At 44.7% G+C, this 25,091-nt stretch overlaps 1 protein-coding gene across 6 annotated transcripts in view; it reads left to right on the top strand.

Annotated features, from left to right (window-relative positions):
• Positions 1 to 25,091, top strand: part of LOC147024227 (neuropilin-1-like) — a 112,696-nt gene that overhangs the window by 45,018 nt on the left and 42,587 nt on the right. For all 6 annotated transcript variants that reach the window (XM_085883923.1, XM_085883920.1, XM_085883925.1 and 3 more), the window contains 4 exons: positions 5,137 to 5,281; positions 8,112 to 8,467; positions 8,628 to 8,772; positions 11,268 to 11,372. In XM_085883923.1, coding sequence (XP_085740049.1) covers positions 5,137 to 5,281; positions 8,112 to 8,467; positions 8,628 to 8,772; positions 11,268 to 11,372 — 751 coding nt within the window. The remainder of the gene's footprint in view (positions 1 to 5,136; positions 5,282 to 8,111; positions 8,468 to 8,627; positions 8,773 to 11,267; positions 11,373 to 25,091) is intronic.

A 25,091-nucleotide genomic window follows, 5' to 3' on the forward strand; every position in this document is an offset into this window, starting at 1 on the left:
TCAATGCACACCTTACACTTGAATGTAGCTGCCACACTGGTTAATGACCCTCTCACACCACTACATTTTCGATGAACCCATTTAGCACATATTGTACACTGAATGGAGTTCACTCCGACACCCTTCCTGCACACAGCACACGGCCACTTCCCAGTCCTTTCCACCTCACCACATGCTTTACCACTTGCCATCACCTTCGTCTTTCCGATATTCACCTTCAAACCTTTTGCCTCCATACATTCCTTCCACTTGTTCATCTTCTCCTTCAGTCCATCCATACTCTCTGCAATCAACACCAGATCATCTGCATACAGCAGCTCCCACGGTAAAACCTTCTTTACCCTCCGAGCCAGCACCTCCATCGCAACTACAAATAGAAGTGGACTTAGTACCGACCCCTGGTGCACTCCCACATTTACCTCAAACTCACCACTGTTCCCATTGAATACGTTAATGCAGTGCCTGCCATTTCATCAATGGGTGAACTTGGTAGAAAACTTGCATTCCAAAAAGTTACATCAAGCATCTGATATTAGTGATATAAAATCCACAATCCAATTAGAGATCAGTCAATCTTGAAAACAAACATTTTCTGTGAGCTCGCAAATGTGATATTACCTCCGCCACCGAAGTTCGAAGGAGGTTGTTTTCACCCCTTTCTGTCTGTTTGCTTATCTGTGAAAACCAAGTCTGTGGGAGTACCTCCTGTGCAGCTGCCTTCCGCAGGGCAACTCACTGAATGAGGGGATTGGGGCAAAGCCTTCGGGACCCCTACTCTTTGATGATATGAGAAAAACCATGGGGTAACCTTCCCGGGTCAGATTGCGGTGGTGTGTGTCAGGGTGGTGCTGAGGTGTCATCCATCAGATGGCGGTCTCCTTGGGTTAACCTGAGGCGGTTCCTTCGGGTGGGTGCCGGGATTGTCCGATCCCGAAGAGAGGATGATCACCTGTCTCTGTTATCATCTGAGCTCAAGAATTTGAACATCAGTATTGTAGCACTCTCTGAGTGTTGTAGACCGGATAGTGGCGAGATCATGGTGAGTGGTTACACCTACTATTGTTCTGGTCACTCTGATGTTTACCATGCCCAAGGAGTTGCTGTAGCTGTGACCAATCAGCTCACTCCAATGATAATTGAGGTAACACAAGTCAACGAGCGCATAATGAGACAAATGATTTGTCACTTCTTGGGTGTCGTTTCCCTGGTTTCTGTATTTGCTCTGATCTCACTGTGAAGGACGCATTCGATGCCACGCTCGAGTCTGTGGTTGATCAGTGCCCCAGACGAGATACTCTTCTTGTCTTTGGGGATTTCAAGGCATCGACTTGAACTGATAGGGACAGTTATGAAACATGTGTTGGTCCCCATGGGTCTGGAACTGTGAACCAGAATGGCACTAAGTTCCTTGACTTTGCAAGAAGTCATGGACTTAGGGTGTCTGGTTCATGGTTTCAGCGCCCACAAGCTCATCGCTGGACTTGGTATTCCAACGCTGGTGTGCTGGCAAAGGAGATTGACCATGTGCTCATTGATGGTTACTGGAGGATGATCCAGAACTGCAGGGTCTAGCGGAGTGCTCAGTTCCTCAATACTGACCACAGACTTGTGGTAGCAACTTTGAAGTTTCAGCTTAAATCTGGAAGAATGGTACCACTCCAGCCCAAACTGAATGTTGGCAAGCTTAAGGATGAGAGGGTAGCTGAGGAGTTTTTGAATAGGCTGAATGGGGATTTGGGCGGGGCGGGGGGTCTGAGTGCTTTGGGAAATCCTGAAGAGTTGTGGAGGGCCTTCAAGACCACCATCCTTGATCTTGCAAGTGGATGTCTTAGAACTCACCAGAGAGTGAAGAAGAATTTTGTCTCTCAAGGGACACTGGATACCATTGACCAGAGTCTCAGGGCCAGGCTGAATGGCAGAGCTGAGCTGTTCAGGGAGTTAAGGTGTAAAACTGTACGTGCGCTGAGGGTGGACAAGGAGGCCGATGTGCGAGGAATCTGTGAGGGGGTAGAGCATCACCTGTGGTCATGTGATTCTTGTCCTACTTTCAGTGGAATTCACGCATTGCGTTCCTTCAAGCCCATCCCTCGGCATACTGCAGTTAGAGCAGAGCGTGGTGGGCTTTTGACAGAGAATTCTGAAGTGAACACCTGCTTGGCTGGTTACTTTGAGCGGCTGCACCAGGCTGATCCACCAGCTGTTGAGTTGGACGTCAGGGGTGTTATGATCCCTATTTCTGACCCTCCAATCAATTGTGATCCACCTTCGTTTGTGGAAAACAGGCTGCGGTGAACCAGTTGAAATGGAGTTAAGCTCCAGGGATCTCTGACATCTGTGCCGAACTTCTCAAGGCTGGTGGAAATGCTGCACTCATGTCGTTCCATGCAGTTCTATGCTCTACCTGGAACACAGGAATCATCCAAACTGACTGGAATATGGGCCTTGTTGGCCCCTTCTTGAAAGAGAAGGGTGATCACCAGGACAGCAGCAACTACCGGGGGGTGACGTTGCTCTCAGTGCCGGGCAAGGTCTTTGCTTGGATAATTCTTGATACGGTTTGCAACCATCTGCTTGAGCAACAGCGTCCAGAGCAGTCAGGGTTTACACCAAAAAGGTCAACAATTGACTGCGTCCTTGCCCTTCAGGTCCTCAACAAACACAGACGATAGTTTCGGCAGGGGTTGCTTGCAGCCCATGTGGATCTCTGCAAAGCATTCGATTCGGTGAATATGGATGCCCTCTGAAGGATTCTTTGTCTTTGTGGGGTGCCACCAAAACTGATCAATCTCATGTTTGAACTATACTCTGGTACTGAGAGTGCTGTGAGGTATGGTGATATCATCTCCAACTTATTTCCAATTGTTATCGGTGTTTGTCTGGGGTGTGTACTGCCCCCTCCCCACTTTTCAGCGCTTGCCTCGACTGGATTCTGGGGAGGATTTCTGAGAGATCAAGCTGCGGTGCATTGTTTGAGAATGTCAAGATCTCTGACCTTGATTTCGCAGATGATGCAGTCATCTTTACGGAGACTCTGGATATCCTTTTGGGGGCCCTTGAGGTGCTGAATGAGGAGTTGGAGCTGCTGAGATTACGGGTTTCCGGGGTCGAAACTAATATCCAGGCTTTCAATGACATCTTGGATGCTGCTATCCTGTCTGTGCCTGTTTGTGGTGAGGATGTTGAGGTCACGGAGAGATTCACTCTCTTTGGCAGTGATATTCATGTCTCTGCTGGCTGTGAGCCAGAGGTCAGTTGATGTCTGGGTCCAGACTGGAGAGTCATGGATTCACTGGATCATGGGGTGTGGCACTGTCTGTACCTGTGTAGAAGGACAAAAGTCCGAGTCTTCAGGTTCTTTGTGCTTTCAGTCTTGCTCTATGGATGTGAGACTTGGACTCTGACCAGGGATCTGAGATGGAGACTTAATCCCTTTGGTACCAGGTCTCTTCAGAGAATCCTTGACTATCGCTGGTCAGACTTTGTGTCCAATGAGAAGCTGCTGAGAGAGACTCAAATGAGATTTGGTACCTGCATAGTCTGTGAGCATCAACTGTGGCTGTTCCCAGTGTGGCTCATTTTCCTGACACTGATCCTGCTCATCAGATTCTCTCAGCGAGGGAGTCTCGCGAGTGGAGGAGGCCATTGGGCCGACCATGTGCCTCGTGGTTGCAGCAGGTTGACCAGCATCTCAAGGAGATGGGGATGGGCCAGGCATCTGCCTGGAGGATGGCCAAATGGAGGCCCCTGGAGTACCGGCTGAAAGTGGACGCAGTGACATGCTGCTCCGGCGCATGCTCCCATACCTGACCTTACCTGACCTGTTTGGCTGTTTATGTGCAGGATGTCTTAAAAAGGTTGAGGACGGATTTGGATGAAATTTGGTGGACAGGTTGGGTGTGTAACATGGAAGAACTGATTAGGTTTTGGTGAAGATCCTGATCCGGATCCTGCTAGAATAATTTTTTTAAGTGATTCTTTACCATTGAGAGATGGGCCAAAATCGATATGAAGCATGATATTTCAAAAAGTTGTTGATGACTTCAGGCAAAACTCGGTGGATGAGTTAGTTCGTTAACAGTAAGAAGCCACTTTGATTTTGGTTAAGGTCTGGTTCCAGATCCGGCTTATCAGTGGAATACAAAACGTAAACTGTTCACCTTGGCGGAGGTATTTGCTCCAGCGAGTACTGTTCTAGTTTAATAAAGCCTACTGATTGATGTCCCTTCCAAAGGACAATTGTTGTGACATGGAGTATCGTCTGCTGGCTCTGCACGAGAACAATGTTTTTTTTCTTTCGATTATGCTCTGCCATAAATTAAATCAACATTGCTGCAATAGCAACCGAGTTATACAACTGTGATCTTTTACATTCACAGTCATTTGTGTTTCCCTGGGTTCAGCCAACTTGAGGCATGACTGCCCATGTGGGTTTTGTGAGCTTTTGTTATCGCATATTTCAAACTGCACATACACTATGTTGCTGCATTCCAACACTTTCTTGTTCCCAGTGATAACTTTGATTTTCCCAAATCTGTCTTCTTACCACACACTCCAACCTAAATTGCATTGATAAAAAGGAGGAAAATTCCGAAGACTTTTTGATAAGACATATCTTTCCAATCCCAAAATATATTTTATATTGGTCATCTTACTAAGGTTGATCATTTACAAAGGCTGATCAGAGTTCACATTCAAATATTATATACACGTTGTGAGATTATTTCAATCCGTTTATTTCTTATGTAGTGACTTTTTAATTTCAAATACAATCTTAAAGCACTTTACCCAAGAAAAAAAGTAATAAAAAATTTCAATTGGGTCATTGGCAATGGCACTGAGAAGGGTGACAATTACGAAAAAGCAACTGTAAAAAGATAGGTATTTAAAAGCAATTTTATAAGGTGTGACCGATAAGGCAATGCTTAAGTAATTCCACAGTCTGAGAACATAACTGACGAATGTTTGATCACCAAATGTCCAAGCTGTAATAGGGTCAGATAAATAGACAGGAACTACTTGATGTGTAGCTTCACGTTGTTTTTGAGAACATGAACCAAAGGTGACATGCATATGACATGAGATGTTAGGAGAACACAAAATGCATATTACATGGATATTGTGATGTGTTTGGTGCAGGAATTTGAGGGAAACACTGATGGAACAACTGTCAAACTTCAGACACTGAAAGAACCAGTGGTGACACAGTTTTTGCGATTACATCCTCAGACCTGGCAAGGTGCCATCGCCTTGCGCTCAGAGGTTTATGGATGCAGCATCACTGGTAGGATCCATAAAGTTATGTGTACTTGCGTAAAAGTGTCATTGTTCTGGCAATATAAAGATATTCAGAAAATGTAAAAGGGTGGTTGTAACCAGAGTTGGTGTCAAACCCACCCAATGCTCGCCTGTTTATACATTTATCGTTTTTAAAAGACTAGTCTAATAATATTTTTTAGAAAGCATTGCAGTGAAGTCTGATCCAAATAATTTTAAAGCAATATATGTATTTGTATATTGTAATCAGTAAACTAGTACGCATATTAAATGAATGGCAAGCGTCTAGTATAAACAGGCGAGCATTGGGTGGCTTTGACACCATCTTAGGTTGAAATAAAAAAAAAATTAAAATCATTTGTTAATTTCAACTTCACTACACGAATAGTAGACCCCAAAGGAACCTCCATGCCAAATATCAGCATCCTAGTACACATTAAATGAATGACAAGCTTCTAAAAAATAACTTGCACCAAAAACTTTAACGTTGATGTGCTACAAAAAAGTTAAGTTCAAAACAGGTCAAAAATTTAAAACATTTGAAATTATTTTTAAATTTCAACTTCACTACATCAATAATATACCCCAAGGAACCTCTATGCCAAATATCAGCATCCGAGTATACATATTAAATGAATAGCAAGCTTCTAAATAACTTGCACCAAAAACTTTAACATTTTCACGCTCACGCCGGGGGTATCGCTATAGCCGGGGGTTCTTCGAACAGGTGAGCTCAGAAAGAGAAGAATAAAAAAACAAATGAATGGATACCAGGAAAAATATGGATATAACTCGATACGCATTAGAACTATCAAGTTCTACAAAATAAAATTTCAAATACTAAGGTCCTTGTATTGCTTTTACCAACACATGATAATGAGGCATAAATGTTAAATTTTGTACATGAATCTAATAATTGGAATTTTCTGAAAAAAAAATTCTTCACTTTTCAGAGTAAAAAATTGCATCAAATTTTTCAAACTTCCATCTTCAGCATTAATTTTCACGAATTGGTGTTTAAGAAAAAGATTTTCAAAACACAAAAAATTACGTTTCACAAAAATGTGTTTTTTTTTTTACAAAAACAAAAACAGGTGCAAGTTTCAATCTTGCAATTTATACAGTCTGTGCATTCTAGTTACATGGTTGTTCGATTACAAGTTTCAGACATACATATAAACCGGGTGCTTGAAAATCCAATTCCAGTTCATAATGTCATATATGCAATGGGAGTGCAAGGAAACCAGGCTTTACCAGTCTTTAATCCGGCCATCATACAACAAGCATTTTGTTCATGCAAATCCCTGACAAATTGCCTAAGTCTTGCTGTGGCTTCACATGCGATTCACTTTTTGTGATGCATTTGCAAAAAAAATACTTGTTTCGCAAAATATTCATGCGACGTTTTGGGGTGGGGATGTGGGCAAGATCAGTGCCGAGGAAATCAGTGCTTATTGGAGTAAGTTCTATTCAATGAGCAAATTACCTCTGATTTATTCAAATGTATGCCTGGTGTTGGCTTAAAGGCTCGAGTGGTGAGCTTGGGATCCAAGGGTCCTAAATTCAAATCCTGCTTGGCTGTCGAATTAATACCAGGTGTTGTTGACTCAGCCTGTCATCCTTCCGAGGTTGGCAAAATGAGTGCCAGCTTGCTGGTATCCTGTGTCGGAGTGGCGACTCATCCAGGATTGTGTCCAATAGCCAAGGAGACTGCTATGGCAGCACCAACGCTCTGCACAGAGTATGGTCCCAATGGATGGATTGAAATATTGATGTCACATCCATGTTCGCTCTGTCTGTCAGGTATAATTAATGGCGAACATTTTAATTCCTCTTTTTAAACAATTTGACTTTGATTACAAAATTCAGTTTTGATTCCGAGTCAAAAGGAAAAAGTTTTGCCAAGAAGCAGGACCGTGATTTCTCTTTACCTTGTAAGCTCTAAGTCGGTCTTGGCTGGGAAGGATACGGCTAATGACACCTTTTAAAATTCCAAGGAAATATTAAAGATTGACCATTTTCAACAAGAGAGTACAATAACTGGGCATATTCGTCTTAAGTATTGGAAAGACTGAAAGATTAAAAGATATGACTCCAAAAATGAAACAGTAGGTACAGTTGATGATTTTTTTTCTTCTCCAGGAGGATTACATAGCTCACAACTCTCGTGGTGCAACTGCATAAGCAGCGGAAATGTGACTGAAAAGTTTACCATATTTATCCGAACTACTTCCTGCTTCCACTCCTGATGTGAGAGATATTTTGATGCCTCTAAAGGCAACGTTGAAGTCGAGAATGCTCTCAAAGAGTACTTTGAGGACCAGGAGAAAAGCATCCACTGAGAGGGTTGAAATAGGTTTTAAAAACAATCGCAGGAGGAGTCGAAATCTTAAGAAAAATGATGTTAAAATAATAACATTCTGACCTTGTATCTTGTCTTAGTTATTTCTGATATAACCTAGTTGCCATGACATTTGTAGGAAAATACTCCTTTGTTATATTTGCACTAAAATTTCCCAGCAGTCGCTTTTTTTATTTCTTCCCTTTTTCATTTAACTTTTTTTAACATTTAACTTTAACATTTAACTTTCATTTAAGAAGATTCTTCTTGATTGGTTATTTTTTTTATGTAACTGCATTCTAAAATGTATGCAGTAATATCAACCATGAATCGGCATGATTCACTCGTAAATTATATAACAATATCAGCTCAGAATCCTTTGCACCAAAAATGTTAAAATATTTTCAGAAATTTCGAAAAAGCTCCCATTCCCCCCCCCCCCCCCCCTTTAGCTTTCATCATTATCGGTTTGTCTCTATTTTTTTACTCCACTTAGACCGACCATGTTCTCAGTCACTAAACATGGCAGCGGGATCTTTGCCTCATCTTCAGCTCTCAGCCTCCTCAGATAATGGACCACACTGGACAGCACCACAAGGTCACCTATTAGCCAATAGAGGCTGGGTGCCACGGAACCGGGGTCTTCTGAGCAATGGGGAATGGATCCAAGTGGACCTCGGAGATATCCGGCGTGTGGGTGGCTTGCTACTGCAGGGAGTACAAGGGGAAGCGAAATTCACAAATGGCAAAAAAACGCGAGACCCCCTTTTTGTTCAAGAGTTTCATCTGAAATATAGCAAAGATGGAGAGACATGGCTTGCAGTCTCAGAAAATGGATCCCACCAACCAATGGTATGCAACTTTAAATGGGAGTAAGATCTGTTTTATGCTTCATGGTGAAATATTATGAAGCTATTCTGCCAGAACTTCTGACTAATTTTGAATTTGTGATATATTGTACTGTATATTCCAGGCTGGTCATCCCCATAAAACTTTCTCCCACATTGTGTAGGTGTTTGAGGGGTCACAGGATGCAGATATCCCAGTGCTTAGGACATTCCCACACCAAGATTTACGCTGGCTACGACTCTACCCCCGTACCTGGTCCTCATTTGGAGCGGGTTTACGTCTTGACCTGCTCGGCTGTTCAGTTACAGGTCTGCAACTATTGCTCCACTCAGTCGATGAAAGATAAATGAGACAAAGGGTCACTATTTATATGAAAGCAAATATAGTTGTCATTTTAACTCTTCTTCCACTTTTTCATACACAGTACATGCATGAACAAGGCACACACAGCTCCAAACCTCCATTTATGATGTATGTAACTTGGTTTCCACAGTGCTATATCACAATGACAGTGGATATACTTTTGAACACTCTCATAAAGTTTTAGGCCAAAACATTTTTTTCCCTGATAAAGATTTAAAATGTAATGGTGGGTGATAGGATTGCATTTTTTTAAATACCAATGGAGGGGAAAGTATGGTGGCGTGGTAATTATGTCACGGGGTTGTAGTGATGCGAGGTGGGAATGGTGGAAGTTGGTGGTTGTGGTAAAGAGATACTTCTTCCAGGAGCATTTAAATGTATGAAGTTGTCATTACCAAAGATGCTTTTGTGTTTTTTATAATGGCTAAAATTTGTTTCATTATGAGAAATGTGCACAACCATTGATCTATATTGCCTGGTGTTTACTTAATAGTTAGGGTGGTGGGCTTGAGATCCAAGGATCCTTAATTCGAATCCTGCTCTGCTGTTGAATTAATACCAGGTGGGGTTGACTCTGCTTGTCATCCTTCCGAGGTCGGCAAAATGAGTGCCAGCTTGCTGGTATACTGTGTCGGAGTGGTGGCCCGTCCAGGATTGTATCCAATAGCCGAGGAGACTGCTTAGGCAGCATCAACGCTCTGCACAGAGTATGGTCCCAATGGATGGATGGATTGATCTATGAAATATGGTTGTCAACTATATGGATTATTGGACCTACAAGCTCATTGTCATCAAATTTGATTTTATCTTTTCTTTCCCTGCTAGCCCATAGGATGACAATGAGTGATTTTTATCCCCACACTTTAAAAAAATAATAATAATAATAACGTGTGGATATTGTAATTGGCTTCAACTGTCTGTATATCTGCCTGTCTATCTTTACATCCATCAGACAATCTCCTCCTAAGCGGTTGTGCATAAATTCACCAAACTTGAGACAAGGGGTTTCCGCTACAAGTTTCGCGTGTTTCATCCCGCGTGATAAGTGCATAAGTTACTTTGGAACATTTTCATTATATATCCAACAATTCCCCCACACTAACTTCCATTTGGAGGGAAGACCAGTTAAACCAGGCGTTCCACCCCACAATGCACTGCTTCCTCTCTCTCTCTCTCTCTCTCTCTCTCTCTCTCTCTCTCTCTCTCTCTCAAACTCTACCTCATGCTGTGCATCGTTGGACGCAGCCCATGCTGCAGGCACTGCCGAAGTGGGTGTGCCGGCCGTAGTGGGAGTGGCACCAGTGGGAACTCTTTGTGAGGTCCCGTGTGGACACTGCAGTGGCTCACAGCACGGATGGCAGGTTTCGCGGCGCGAGTGCGTGTGCTGGCACAAAGGCTGGAACCTCTGACCATGGGGGAAACCACATGGTCTAGTGGGAAGGATAATTTCGATTGTGAAAGACTGATGCAGGCATCTTGACAGAGACAATTGGACTTTCAATGTGGAAGACTGCTAAATAATAATTATATAATTGTTAAAAGATATAGTAATATAAAAAGGTGTTTGGGTTTCAAAATTTGTTCAATAAATTGTATTTTTTCCTCTGCTTTCTGTGTTTCATACGTATTTTTTGATTGCTAATCTTGTTGAGTGGTGTTCTATCGGACGTAAACTATGCGTTGGAACAGATCCCCCCCTAATTACACTTATTCTTACGGGGAAAAATTATTCGCTCTCCTCCGTTTCGTTATAAAAGTCCAGCTTTTCTGGAACGTATCTTGGATGAACAGCGAGGACCCCCTGTAGTTGTGATCACCACATGGCACTGGGGTCAAACACATGAACAAGGTACTGTGTGTACCTTGACTTGGGGTCACAGGGGTCAAAACAGACAAAAACAATTTCACTCAAAATTTGATATTGGGTCATTCCCAGTGAAACGTTTTGGCATTTTTCAACTTTGCTTTGGATGGGAAGCGTGGGGATTTGCGATGGTGTTCCATCGACTTCGCTGGAGTCATTGATTTATTTAATTAACCTGCATCATTTAGTTTCATTTATTTAATGAGGAATTTCAACAAAATGGAAAGTTTTTGTCATTCTAACCATCTCTCCATCATCAGCCATTTTGCTAGTTGTTAAGAAAAAAAATCATTAATTTTGTGTTGGGAAGTAGGGATTACGTTTTGGGAAAATCATGTTCTTGAGTAAGCTTGCTGATATAATCATTCAAGTTGCATTAGGTGAATGGAGAGGATTGTGGCTCATAAATTGTAAAATGGGGGGAGGGGGTAAATAATTTATTATAATGACAAATATTTGCATTAAAAATTTGTTTAATGGATCTGTCGAACAACATGATTGCTTTGTAATTAGTGTGTTTTTCCTCTGAAGTTATTTCTAACATTCTTATCTTTGCATTGTGCTTATTTCTTGCAGATGAAGCGACTGATAAAGCTCCAGGGGAAGAGTGCAAACCCTGGGAACCCTGTGCCTTAGCTCACCAGGTTGGGGCAGGAATACATGCGAGAGATTACCATCCTGGTAGGGGTCGCCATCATTCTTGTTGAAAGGGGTTTTCCTTGTTCATTGGTTATTACCTTTGTCAATTGTTTGTACTTTTTTATTCGATGCTTCAAACTCATGGAAGAGTTGAACAACAAAGTGTGGAATATCATAAAATGAATACAAAGGTGAGGGGAACAGATGGATTATGAAAATGCAGAAAAATACACTACAGGTATACCTCGATTTATGTTGCCCTGATTTACATTGATTTGAAGTTGCGTCGTCCATCAATATGTACCCAGGCTTTGAATTACGTCTCTTTACATCGAAGTTACGCCATTCAAGCCATGTGCTTTGGCTTTTCCGTCGCCAATTTTCCTGAACCGCCCAGTCTTACTCCGAGACGTCGAGATCGTGAACGTTATGAAACGCACAGGCACACGTGGTTTGCCATTTCAAGACATGTCTGCATTGAAGTGTTATGGAGGTTTTGTACAGTGAGTGCTACATCACACCTCATTGACGACACGGCAAACCGTGCTATTGTGTGCACCGGAAGCCTTCGTACGGTGTTGCCGGATCTGAAAAGTGGAAATATCGTGTTGGAAGCTCAAAATTATCGTACGTTGTCAAATCTTTGCAAAATGTTAATTACATTTTATTCACCAATTTTATTTAACCTCCGTAAACCTCAATGATGACGTGCCAACGACAAACGGTGCGTGTCTGTGCCGTGCCTGTGTGCGTGCCGGCAAAGGCGAGCTTCATGGATGGAAGAACATCGACATTCTGTGCCTGTGCCCTTGTCGGGTTGTTCCTGTACCCAGTGTGACCACTCCTTGGCTTTTTCACAAGATCTTGGCTATTCGTTGTTCACCTTGGCGTCTTGGTTTTCTTTCGGTTTTCTTGGCGTTTAGGTTTTCTATTATCATCGCTTTTCCGAAACCTTGTGAATTCTTGGCTTTTCTCATTGGCTCACCTTGGCATTTATGAAAATGAGGAGTGGTCACACTGCCTGTACCTGTTGTCCTGCATGAAATATTCCAGTACGGAATGTAAATTTCGACCGATTAGATGGCACCGCAATCAAACACTCTGCCGCCATGGCCATTGTTCATACTGTGTTAACATTTTTTTATTGTTGTCCACGTAAAACATGGAAAGTTTTCTTCCACTGGTAATTAAATTGAATTGACTCAGGAAAATTGGCGATGGAAAAGCCAAAGCACGCGACTTGAATGGCGTAACTTCGGTGTAAAGTGCACTGTACTTTATTCTGCATTTGCGCTCTTCAGACGTCCTGTCCTTCCAAAATCTTCATCATGAGTTCTAAGCGTGATAGTAGTGATAAGAGTGGCCCTGTGGCAAAGAAATTGCGTAAAACTGTAAATCTGGAGGTGAAATTGAATGTTATCCACAAAATGGTGAGTGGTGATCGTGCTGTTGCTGTTGGTCGGCACTTAGGTTTGCCTCCAACAACCGTATGTACGACTTATAAAAATGCAGAACAAATTTGAGAAAGTGCTCAACGCGCTCCTCCATGAACAACCAAGTTAATTACGAAGCGAAGGAGCTTTTGCGTGGAAAAGATGGAACGTATGCTGGCCATGTGGATTGAGGACCTCAATAGAACGAGGTCGCCTGTGAGTGAAGCCGTCATACAGCAGGAAGCTAAAAGTCTGTACGACGACTTAAAAAAGGAGAGTGAGAGTTACGTTTCGGCTGCCGTGGCTAAAGAGACCTTTGCTGCAAGCCGTGGCTGGTTTGATAGGTTCATGTGTGTGTACGGACAGGATGGCCAAGAGGTACGCACCGTTAAACCGGGTGTCCCGCCTGCTAGCATTTGTTGACGGATGTTAAATATCCTCACGGTGTCTGACACGAAGATGAAGAGGGTCATTCCCAGCACCCTTAACAGATTACAAATCCATGCCGGGACTGCAAGTAGCAAGCCTTCCATCCTCCATGTGATCATAACTCACTCTCACTCTCACTCTCTCCCCCCTTTCTCTACCACCACCACAGCATATTTTACACAGTATTTTACTGTATTGTACTTTGATAAAATATTTCATTTCAATTTTATACTGTCAAAATATGTTAGATTAAGTATTTAAATTATCTCTGTTTAAGCCAAAAAGGTAATATCGGAGGTGAAAATTACAACGTTCCCCTCCCCATGAAGGAGGTGATGTTTTCTCCCCTTTCTGTTTGTTACTTACGAAATCTAAAGATTTCGTAAGTATATTGATGACTTCCGTCCTCTGTTTGTGTGTTTGTTTGTGTGTGTGTGTTTGTTTGTAGGCAGGATAACTCGAGAACAGAAGAAGCTTCCAATGTCAAATTACACCACGTGATTCAGGAGGGTGATGGCTAGCGCTGATTAGATTTTGGTCAAAATGGGTCAAAGGTCAAGGTCACTGAGGTCAAACATCCAAAAAAAAGTTATAACTCGAGAACGGAAGAAGCTACCAATGTCAAATTACACCACATGATTCAGGAGGGTGATGGCTCGTGCTTATTAGATTTTAGTCAAAATCGGTCAAAGGTCAAGGTCACAGTGAGGTCAAATATTCGATTTTTGATGGTTTGGTACAGAATCATCGTAGAAACTTCTGGTTTGCGTCGCTACCTTCTCTAGAGACAGCTTTTATTAGACAAGGTCAGAGGTCAAGTTGACGATTTCGTAAGTACCAGTCAATGACTGCTTGTTTGTTTGTTTGTTTGTTTGTGTGCAGGATATCTCTGGATGAAATTTGGTGGGCAGGTTGGGTGTGTAACAAGGTTGAACGGATTACATTTTGGTGAAGATCCAAATCCAGATCTGGATACGAGAATTATTTAATTTATAAAGTGATTCTTCAACTTTGAGAGATAGGGCCAAAAACGATATGTATTGTTATGGATTCCGGCGGTGACGGGATTCGCACCCGACTCATGACCCCAGTGTTAAGGATTCGGACGACTGATATCAATCACCGCCGTCTCTGGGGTTATAACGCCGGCTGGCTCGGCACAATTCATGGGTTACGCGCCTCAGATCACTAAACCAATGTACACCTGTGCCTTGCCAGCTGGGGAAATAGACCCTGGTTACAGACTGGTTTTGTCAGATACCGAGTGAATTCTGCCAGTCTGTAACCATTTTGGTTTTTATATCCAAATCGAGCGGATCGTTCCTCGGCGCGGCACTAATTAATTCAATTTAATTCAAAGCGGCAACTTCATACGAATCAGCCAGATTTATTGGGGACACATCAGGGAACACAACACAAGCAAAGCATTCACGACAATGTTATAATTAATCTATAACCCGCTCTTAACTAGGGAGCTACGGATTACGGGTTTCGAAGGGGACCCTAACGAGATAAACCTTAAACAACATGCAGACAAGACACAGAGTACTTGGTGATGCTTTATGGATGAGAGAAAAAGTGTCGGAGGCACGAATGTGGCTCGTGACAAGCCGATGTCCACGGATTCGAGTGCCCAAGCTCAAACACGCCGTGTGGCAAAATGGAGAGAGGGAAGGAAAAAACAGTGGGGAACAGAGACATGAGTAGAGATCTGTGGAAGGGAGAGGGATGGGGCGGGGTACACAGGGTAAACAAGATGGACATTACAGGGACTTTCAGGTCCTTACACGACGGGGACTTTCAGGAAGGAAAGCAGGGAATTTGAAGGAAGTGGGTTTGGGGTGGACAAACAGGGGTAGAAAAGATCAAGGATTTGGATGGGGGAAGGTACGAGATGGTGGTGAACAGTTGTTTTGAAGACCAGGAGGGAAGAGTGGGATTGAAAAGAGTGTGGGAGTTTGTTCCAAAGGTGGGAAAAAGTGGAATGAAAGAGTGAAGGTGAGCAGTGATTCTTGATTTTGGTAGTTTTACCAGGAGGGGTTGTTGGCAGACCCTGAGCGCCCTGTAGAAATATGGGGTGGGGGGGCGACATATCCCAGACAGGGCATGGGGGGGGTGAGGCCAGAGAGGAGACTGAAGAAGACAGAATGACCACCAACCTGCATGTGGTGTGAGAGACAAAGACTCAGCCTCATCACGGGAGATACCAATGATCCGAAATACTCCATCTAGTACTCCATCTCGGAGAGCAGTACTCCATCAGGCTGTGGATAAAAGCTTTGTATGTGATCAGGAGCCCGGGTGTGCCAAGGAAGAACTTTGCATGACGAAGTATGCCCAGTCGGCGACTGGCTTTGGAGGCCAGCTTGAAAATGTTGCTTTCCCAGGAAAGATCATGGCAGATAGTGAGACACAGAAGCTTGAATGAAAGGACTTCTTCAAGAGGATTGTTGAGAATGTAGATGGGGTTTTTTTTCCAGACGGTTCTTTCAGAGTGACATAGTGAGAGTGCGAGATTTGTCAGGAATGAAAGACATGTTCCACATGTTGGATCAGCTTGTGATTTTATCCAGATCTGCAGAGAGTTTGTGTGCGAGTATGGGAACACCAGTCACAATATGCAAGCATGGGAATTCATCTCCCACTCCATCAATTGTGCAGGCAAATGTGTGGGTTGCTTCCTCTCTTGAAGGACATGATGCAAAAAATATACACTTTCATTTGCCTTTACTCTGGGATAGGTTATTTATCCATGATCCGTCTTGGTGAACAACTCCATATATGTTGAAAAAACGACTTTAGTTAATTACAATGCTTTGCAATCAACTTTATACCTTTGCAAGCATTTAAAAGCATCGGTATGTTGTTTGCTATTAGTTTATGTAGCAATAAGAATACAGAGCTGTATCAGTTATGTCGTCATGTACATTATATGCATGTCCAACGGGCTCATATTTGTAATTACACAAGCTTCAATCAAATTAATCACTACTCCTACATGGGTATAATTAATACCGAATCACAGATACATACTCATAAAATGAATGTAATAATCATGTTTCTAATGAGCTTTGAAATCAATCATTGTCTGTCATCTCGGTTTTTGCTAATATATTTATTATTTGGGCTAATAGCCTTTATTTGTGAAGTTAAATCAGTCATTCGGTTTAATTGGGCCACACCCAAACAATAAACCACAAAGCTCATATTTTAAAATAAATTTCCCATCACAGTATCCTTGTCTTGCAGTGAAAGGTTGAGATAATTCAGAAGGTTGAATATATCAGCTAAATATGCAAGTTTAGCAAGAAAGAGTTGGTCTTTGAATCGCCTTGCATGGCTGTAGCTTACGTTTGTCAAGAATTCGTCCAGTTTCTTGTGCAGCTCAAATACACGTTGCAAGACTCGTTCGCTTGAGAGCTAGCGGATCTGGGTGTGCAGCAACAGTTGGACGTGATCAGCTCCCATTTCATTGAATAGTGCAGCAAAATGACAAGAATTAAGTGGCCTTGCTTTAACAAAGTTTACTGTTTTCACTGTATCCCAGGCATAAATACTACAGTTATAACTATAGTATATGAGAATAGTACCCGCATATACTGCAGTAAGTAACAGGTCCTACTCCAGTAGTCTGCAGAGAATTACTCCAGGAAAAGAATGCTATTTTTGCCTGGGATTTGTCAGAACGGTGTATAATTCTGGCTCCAAATGGCGAGCTGCTAAGGCTTCTCTGTGCACAATGCAGTGGGTTATTCGTACTGCTGGGGCAACTTGTTTTAACCGCTGAATTGTATGTTTGTGTACTCCCTTCATTGAACGTGCACCGTCGGTGCATATTCTGATACAATCCGACCACTTTAAAGAATGTTCATAGATGTAGGAATCAATAGCTTTGAAGATTTCTTCACCTGTTGTTCGAATTTGCAGAGGTTTACAGAACAGGAAATCTTCAACGATTTCATCTTCCCAAGGATACCACACATAAACCAGTAAATGAGCTAAATCAGCAACGTCTGTGGATTCATCAAGTTGAATGGAAAAACTTTTTACCTCGAAGACATTGAACAAGTTGCTCTTCTCTATCGAGTGACATGTCTCGAATGCGACGACAAACTGTATTATTTGAAATTGGAGTGGAGGCAAGTTTTTATTTATCTATTTATTTTGGAGCTTTGGAGCCAAATAAACATTTACACGCCCCTCACACACAGGGCATCACAAGATCTTCCCCAACTGTGTGGGGGTTTTTTTGGACTTTGCAATCCTCAGTAAAATCAGGAAATATGCTTTCAAACCACTGTTAAGTAGTTGTCATTTTATCCATTGAAAACTCCTGATGGGAAAGTTCCCGTTTCTTTTGTTGAAAAAAAACCTCAAGTGGCTTCTTTTCACATTCCGGATGCTTTGTGGATAAATGGCGGTGCAATTTTGCAGGTTAAAGCGCTTCGTTTGACAATGCCTCCTGACAAATAATGCACTGTGGCTTTGGTTCATCCTCGGATCCTGTAAATACAAATCTCAATGCTCATTATTCTGGATTATATTTCCGACATGGAGGCCTTCTTTTCTTTGAAGGTGGCTGATGAGATTCCTCGATTCCAGTCGTAGGCCCAGGCTGTTCCCCGCTCCCACTCACTCATATAAGAAACAAGCCGGTAGGGGGACATGGGTAGTCGATCAAGTCGAATTTAGTCGTTTTTCAGCCGTTACTTGCCAACAAAAGCGTCCGTAGCAACGGTTCTTTCTCACAAATAACTAGGACATACCCTGAACCTACCATACCAATTTCATGTATGTCTGACTCATAGTCTCTGAGATATAACGAACTTCGTTTTTTTTTATTTTTTTCGACCAGGGTTCATTCAAAGTCTATCTTCTCCGACAGTTTTCATGGGAGTGGGCTGAATTTTTTTGTCAAGGAGGCTGAATGTGTTTCCCACAAACGATCATAGTTTGATTTTTGAATTTCTATATATATATATATTTTTTTTTTTTTTTTTAATTTCAAAGGCCCGTTACGACGCAACCGAGGGGTCCATAGCAACGGTTCTCAAACACGCACAACTAGGTCATGGCATGAACCTACCACCAGAGTTTCATCAAAATCGGCCTACGATTAATGGAGTACTGGCCTGGACAGACAAACAGACAGACAGACAGACATAACGACGGAAAACCTGGCAATAAGGGTAGACAAGATCGACTACCCAATAAAATACACTCCGAAAATACGGACGAGTTAGGTGGGATGCAATCCGAAAGTAGAAAAATGATTGCACAGTGTACAGGATGTGACATAACACTGTGGCAGGCTGTGATATATGCAGGGGTTCACATAACTGGTACTCAGGTACTCGTGCGTGGTCAATAAAAAAACACTAAATGCGTACTTCAAAGATTCTCCGAAAGCTCAAAAGCGTACAAGGTAGCACAACAGAAGCTTTTGGTGGAAGGTTTTCTCATCTTGTGTAGGTAAGATTGTTCCGTGATAATTCTGATAAATTGATATACTCTACTGTGATTTCAAAAGTGAAGTGCACAAAATTAAGTTTATAAATGATAACACTATAAATTACAAGTGCTATTATAACATAAGATAAAAAATAAATACATCCAAGGAGAACACGCAAGCAAGGAGGAGGGATGAGGTTGAGGAGTGTCCGGAACGATAAAAAATAATGGCTTGCGAGTGTCTTGTCTGGAGCGGACGTTCTGTGAGAGCGCTTGCAGAGGATGACGCATACTCAGCTGAGAAGCGCTTGTGAAAGCAGACGAGCATGCTTGAAGCTGGTGTGTGTGTGTGTGTGTGTGTGTGTGTGTGTGTGTGTGTGTGTGTGTGTGTGTGTGTGTGTGTGTGTGTGTGTGTGTGTGTACATATATATATATATATATATATATATATATATATATATATATATATATATATATATATATATATATATATATATATATATATATATATATATATATATATATATATATATATATATATATATATATATATATATGTATATATATATATGTATATATGTATATATATATATATATATCTGTATCTATATATATATATATGTGTATATATATATATATATACACATATATATATATATATATATATATATATATATACACATATATATATATATATGCACATATATATATATATATATACACATATATATATATACACATATATATATATATACACATATATATATATATACACATATATATATATATATATATATATATATATATATATATATATACATATATATATATATATATATACATATATATATACACATATATATATATATACACATATATATATATACACATATATATATATATATATATATATATATATATATATATATATATATATATATCCATATATATATAGTGTTGTGGTTACCAGATTCGCAAACCACCATTCAGGTCCCTTAGGTGAGGTATCTCGGTAAGTGCATGTGTAGTTAGGCCCAAACCCGTTGTCTAGTGGGAATACATGTCATTTATACGTGCTGCGACTCTTCAGGATAGCCGTTTTTCTTTTACTATCTTTATTTTGGACCAACCGCCAGGATTACCATCACAATTACAACCACAACCACCGCTTCACCACAACCGCCACGACCTTCCCGTCACACCTCGCCACCGTAGCATCGCCACCGTTCTTGCCCCGCTGTGGGTACCGGTGTTGGACTCATGCAGAACGCGCGTCGAACAGCGTGTACAAAATCACGGATTTTCTGCTTCAAAAACGGATCAAAAACGACACACGCCCACTTTTTGCCGTCCAATCGGTGAGCGAGGGGCGAATTGGCCCCGCCTCCAGAACGATCGATATATGCAAATTTGTGGATCAAAAAGCCTTCACGCCCACTTTTTCTCGGGCCAATGGGGAGCGAGGTGAAAGGTCAAAGGGAGGGGTCAAAGGCGAAGTTACGGGGGGATAAAAGGACGGTGTTCGTCAGTCAGAGGGTCAGAAAGAGTCGAACGAGGAAGAGTCGCAAAGGAGAGTCAGCAGAACGGGAACGAGAGAAGGAGCAGAACGAGGTCGGAGAGTCAAGAAGAGGAGAGTCGGAAGCAGAGGGTCAAGACTTCGCGGGCGGTGGAGCTGCTCGTCGTGTGCGTTGGAGTCGGAACGGAGGGGACGGAGCTGTGGAAAGGCGGCGACACCAGACGAGGGGGTGCTCGCGTCGTGCAGGAAGCTGCACCCGAGGGAGGCCGACAGCGCGACCTGGCCGAGGTGGAGACGCTCGTCGCACATAATAAAGATCCTCTATACCCCGAGCATCAGCAACCCCCTCCTGTTTCCCCCCGCGCTGAGATAGTGCGACCAAGGGGGCCCCGTTCCCACCCCCCAGCCAGGCACTGTCCACGAGGCCCGCGGGTTGCGGGGCCATCGCCGCTCCGCGTCTCATCACCAGACGGGTAGGCCCGACCCGGTCTCGGCCTCAGGCCGCCTCATTCTTGAGGTATTTCTTTTCCTTGGTTTTGGGTATGTGTTGTCGGCGCCGTCTGTGAAGTAGAATTGTATAAGTGTTGCCGTGTGCTCGGTAGTCGGTATTAGCTCTGCACTGTGTTTTCACTTTTATGTTTGCTTTTTGTGTAAATGGAATTGTGTTTTCTTTTTTGTGTGCATTTGGTGGAATTGTATTTGTGTGCTTTCCGTTCGTCGCGAATAAATGTGCTTTATTGTTGAACTGTTCTCCCGCTTCGCTTCGTCTTTTCCTCCATTGAATCCCCATCTTGCTTCACGTAAAGGGTTGGTAGTGGGCTGAATACGCCCGATAATTAATCGAACCGTCGAGGTCGACGATAACACCGCTCGGTTATTCTGATAGTACGGAACGGGTCGCTTAAGTGGCCCGTGTCCGAAGTCGACCTGCGGCGAGGTGCGATCGCCCGGTCTACCCTCCGCGTGGGTACTTAGGTAGTTCGAATTTGGCGAGCAACCCTATCCCACGCGGGGGCTGATTGGCTCGATCGCGGTGAGACCGAAAGGTCCACCCGTGACTGGTTCCCGGCGTTAGTCCGAGAGGGTCACGACTGGATTGTCCGTCCGGTGGGCGACGTGCCGCGATTCGAGTTACGTGGCCGTTCGCACGCCGGCGGGCGCGAAGACCGCAACACTGGTGTCAGGAGTGGGATACAAATTCATCGCCCTCCTCGCGGCACTGGTGTCGGAGAACAGGAAAACGGGCTGTCCTGTCTCCGGCTAAATTCACGGGAATCGGTCCAGGGGTGAGAGAAGCGACCCCCGATTCCCTCCAAATTACGAGCGAGCAAATTAACCCTTCACGAGAAGCAAGATGGCGTCTCAAGACGAGCGGGAGCCGGGGGTATTAGAAATGGATATGTGTAATAATGTAGAGTCCATGGTCCAGGATGGAATCCCCGAGCAGGAAATGTTGATTGTGCAGGAACACGGACTCGCCCAACTAAACCCAGAACCTGAAATGGGTGCGGCAGCGGCCGCAGAGTATGACACCTCCCCCCCCCCTCTCCACCAAAACCCTTCCCCAACCCTTGCCGAAACGGCTCAGCTGAGTGCATCCAACATGGCCCAGCTATGCGCCATGCTGGCGGCAATGAACGAAAAGATGAATGCGAAAATGATCGAAAAAATGGATGCAAACACAAATGAAATGAAAAACGAAATGAAAGGCATGAACGAAAAGATGGATGCAAACACAAATGAAATGAAAAACGAAATGAAAGGCATGAACGAAAAGATGGATACAAATACAAATGAAGTGAAAACGACGATGGATGCGAATACACAGCAAATGAGGGAAGAGATGAAAAAGTTCCGGGGTGAGACGCAGAACATGGGCCGATGCCTGCAGGCGGGCATGAAGGCCGTGACAAAGGAAATAATAGTTGAGACAAGGGAGGTAAAGGGGGAAGAGTTGGCAGAGACACGGGAGATAGAAAAAATAGAGGAAAGACTACACGATGAAGACGGGGTAAGTGACGCGCACACACACACGGAGGTAGTGGAGGATCATGGGGGTGAGCTGGCGGACTGGGTAGAGACCCAGTGCGAGCACCTGGATGGCCTCCTCCAGGAACGAGGGGAGGGAGTATGCCCCCTTGAGGCGAGTCACGACCAGGTGAGTTCGGTCGTGCTTTGCGAGGTTGGGGGGACGGGTGCTGTGGACGGGTGCACGGAGAGCTTGGGGGGTATAGAGGCCCCGGAGACCCTTGTGGGGACACGAATCCCCAGTGTGGTTGTCCCTGTGTGTGTGGTGCAAGGTGTGAGTGCGGCACCGTGTGTGGAAGCGACCCCGCGTGTGAGTGGTGTGGTGGCGATGGTGCCAGAGTGCGTGCTTCCCAGCACGCCGTGTGTGGATGAGGCACCGTGTGTGAGTGAGGCACGGTGTGTGGATGAGGGACCCGCGGTTGAGTGCCCCCGCGTGTATGAGTGAGGGACGTTGTGTGGAAGAGACCGCGTGTGTGAGTGTCGCCGTGTGTATGAGTGAGGTACCGCGGGTGAGTGCCCCCGCGTGTATGAGTGAGGCACGGTGTGTGGATGAGGCACAGCGGTTGAGTGCCCTCGCGTGTGTGGGTGAGGCACCGCGGGTGAGTGCCCCCGCGCGAGTGAATGGAGCACCACGTGTGAGTAGTATGGTTTGTGTGAGTAGTGAGGCACGCGTGAGTGAACGGCCGTGTGCAAGGTCGCTGTGTGCCAGGGAGACCGTGTGTGTGAGAGAGCGGTATGAGAGGGAGATGTCGGTTGGCATGCGGGAGCACGCAGCCGCGTCTCCCGGTGTGAATGTGATGGAGTGGACTGTGTGCGTCGTAACACGCAGGTATGCGTGTGTGGAATGGAGACGGAGACGGCGACAGAGGAGAGAAAGCCGAGTAGCGGCTGTAGTTGTTTCGAGGACCGTGCCGGGTTCACCCAGCAGTGAGCACGCGGTTCGTGCTGTGCAACGCACGAGACCACCACGTGCTCGCTTGCGAGAGTGAAGTCCCGGTCCGGAAACGCACGCGGTGGATTTGCTGATCCCGCGGACGGACAAAGTTTAGGCAGGTAAATGGATTTGGACCAGACGGGTTCTCCACGCGATCGTGTGTGTTAAGCTCCAACGGGCAAAGCACATGTGTTCGCGTGGGGAACCCCTCGAGACTTGGGGCTTGTTTTTTTTCTGCGCACGGTGACGTCATGGCTGCACGTGGGGTTGGAATCCGGCAGGAGGGGTATCTCTGCCGGATGGCACCGTCCAAGGAGGGACGAGGAACACGTGCAGCTGCATGACGTCACGGCCAGGTGCAAAGTGCGCGAGCTCTGAGTTGCCGCGCAGGTGCTGCGCATGAAAAAAAAAAAAAAGCAAGCCTCACTTTCGGGTGTACAGGATTCCTGGGCAAGGGGTGAAAGACCCCCTTACCTGGGCACAGGATGGAAACTAGTTAGGGGGAAGGGTTAGCTTAGTTAGACCGACTTCATGGGGCAGGGGTAAGTCCTCATGGAGTCCGTGGAATGGATTAGTTAGAGGGATTGTAGCCAGATTTAGGTTGGGGAATAAAATGATTCGGAGACAGTGACAGACAGTGAATGTGTAGAGGGGACGTAGCTTAGCTACGTAGTGTTAAAAGGAACGTGCTACTAGTTTAAGGGACGACGTGGGAGCACGAGCTAGGGGAGGTAGTTAGAAGGATGGCAGAGTTCAGTGGTGTGTGTGTTGAAGAGTTGTTGGTGAGTGAAGTGGAAGCATGTGCTTGGTGAGTGAGTGAGGCCAGCGGGTCTGTGTGTATGGAGTGAATGGGGAATGCATGGTGCGATGAGTGATTGGGGGGAGGAGTGACTCCCGCCCAAGGGACCCCGGGGTCAGTATAAAGTGAGTTAGCTGGGTTAGTCAAATTGAAAAATGGAGGTTGTTTTGCTGTTGGTGGGAATGTAGGCTCGAAACCCATTTGGAGGGGTGCAGGAGCCCTGTTGACGGGCTTGGGAGCGTGGCTGCGAAAGGTGAGTATCGCTGAGTGGGTACCCCGGGCACCAGGCTAGTCGGCCGTGGTAGGCCAAGGGCCCATGGGGGGCCGGGATAGAGTAGTGGGCACGGGTGCGCCTGCTTGGTGCGGGGGCCCGGGGCGCCATTAGCCGCGTGGGCAGTGTTGTGGGCACGGGTGACCCTCGGAAAGGGGCCCGGGAGGCCGGCCTGCCACGTGTGCGGTTCAGGGGAGGTGCCATGGGGGGCACTCCCCGGTGTTAGGGAGCTGGTAGGCTCGGAGGCAGTGTAGTGCCTGGGGGTGCCATAGCGGGAGATTCGGCAGAGGGTCGTGCCTGCCGGAGGGAGCCACGTGTCCCAGCCAGGAGACCGTGTGAGGGCACGGAGAGAAAATTGGGGGGGCGAGGCCCGAAATTGTGAGGACACCAACACAGGCGACGGGAATCTGGGTTGTTAGAACCAATACTTTAAGCGAGAGGCGCTTGTTGAAAGCCCCGGGGTAGTTTAACAGTTAAATGGTTAGGGTAGATTAGGAGATGTACCCCTCCGCACCATCCATCCCCTCGCTGTCGTTGTGGGCCGCTGGACCCACTTGGTGTTAAGATCGCCGAACTCTGGGGAGGCCATTCTGAGGCTTCGTTGGGCCTCAGCACAGGACGTTAGCTCTCCCTTGTTCCCCTCCGGGAAGGGAACGTAGGGGTTGGGAGTAGGCTAGGTGACAGAATAGGTTAGCCGAACAAGGACGATAAAGGGGGTTAGGGGACGATTTATAGTGGGGAAGTAAAAATAAAAACAATAAAAAAATAAGTTGGGGCTAAATTGGGGTTTGACAAATTAAGGGAGTGGGTATGTACAGTGACAGGCAAAGGCGATAGGTGGGAGGGAGACAGGTAGGTAGGTCCGAGCCCGCCTTCCAAGTGGCCAGCACCACCGCACTC

The sequence above is a fragment of the Eptatretus burgeri genome, chromosome 6 (genome assembly GCF_056783735.1).
Source record: "Eptatretus burgeri isolate ZD-2024b chromosome 6, Ebu_testis_v1, whole genome shotgun sequence".
Classification (NCBI taxonomy): Eukaryota; Metazoa; Chordata; class Myxini; order Myxiniformes; family Myxinidae; genus Eptatretus; species Eptatretus burgeri.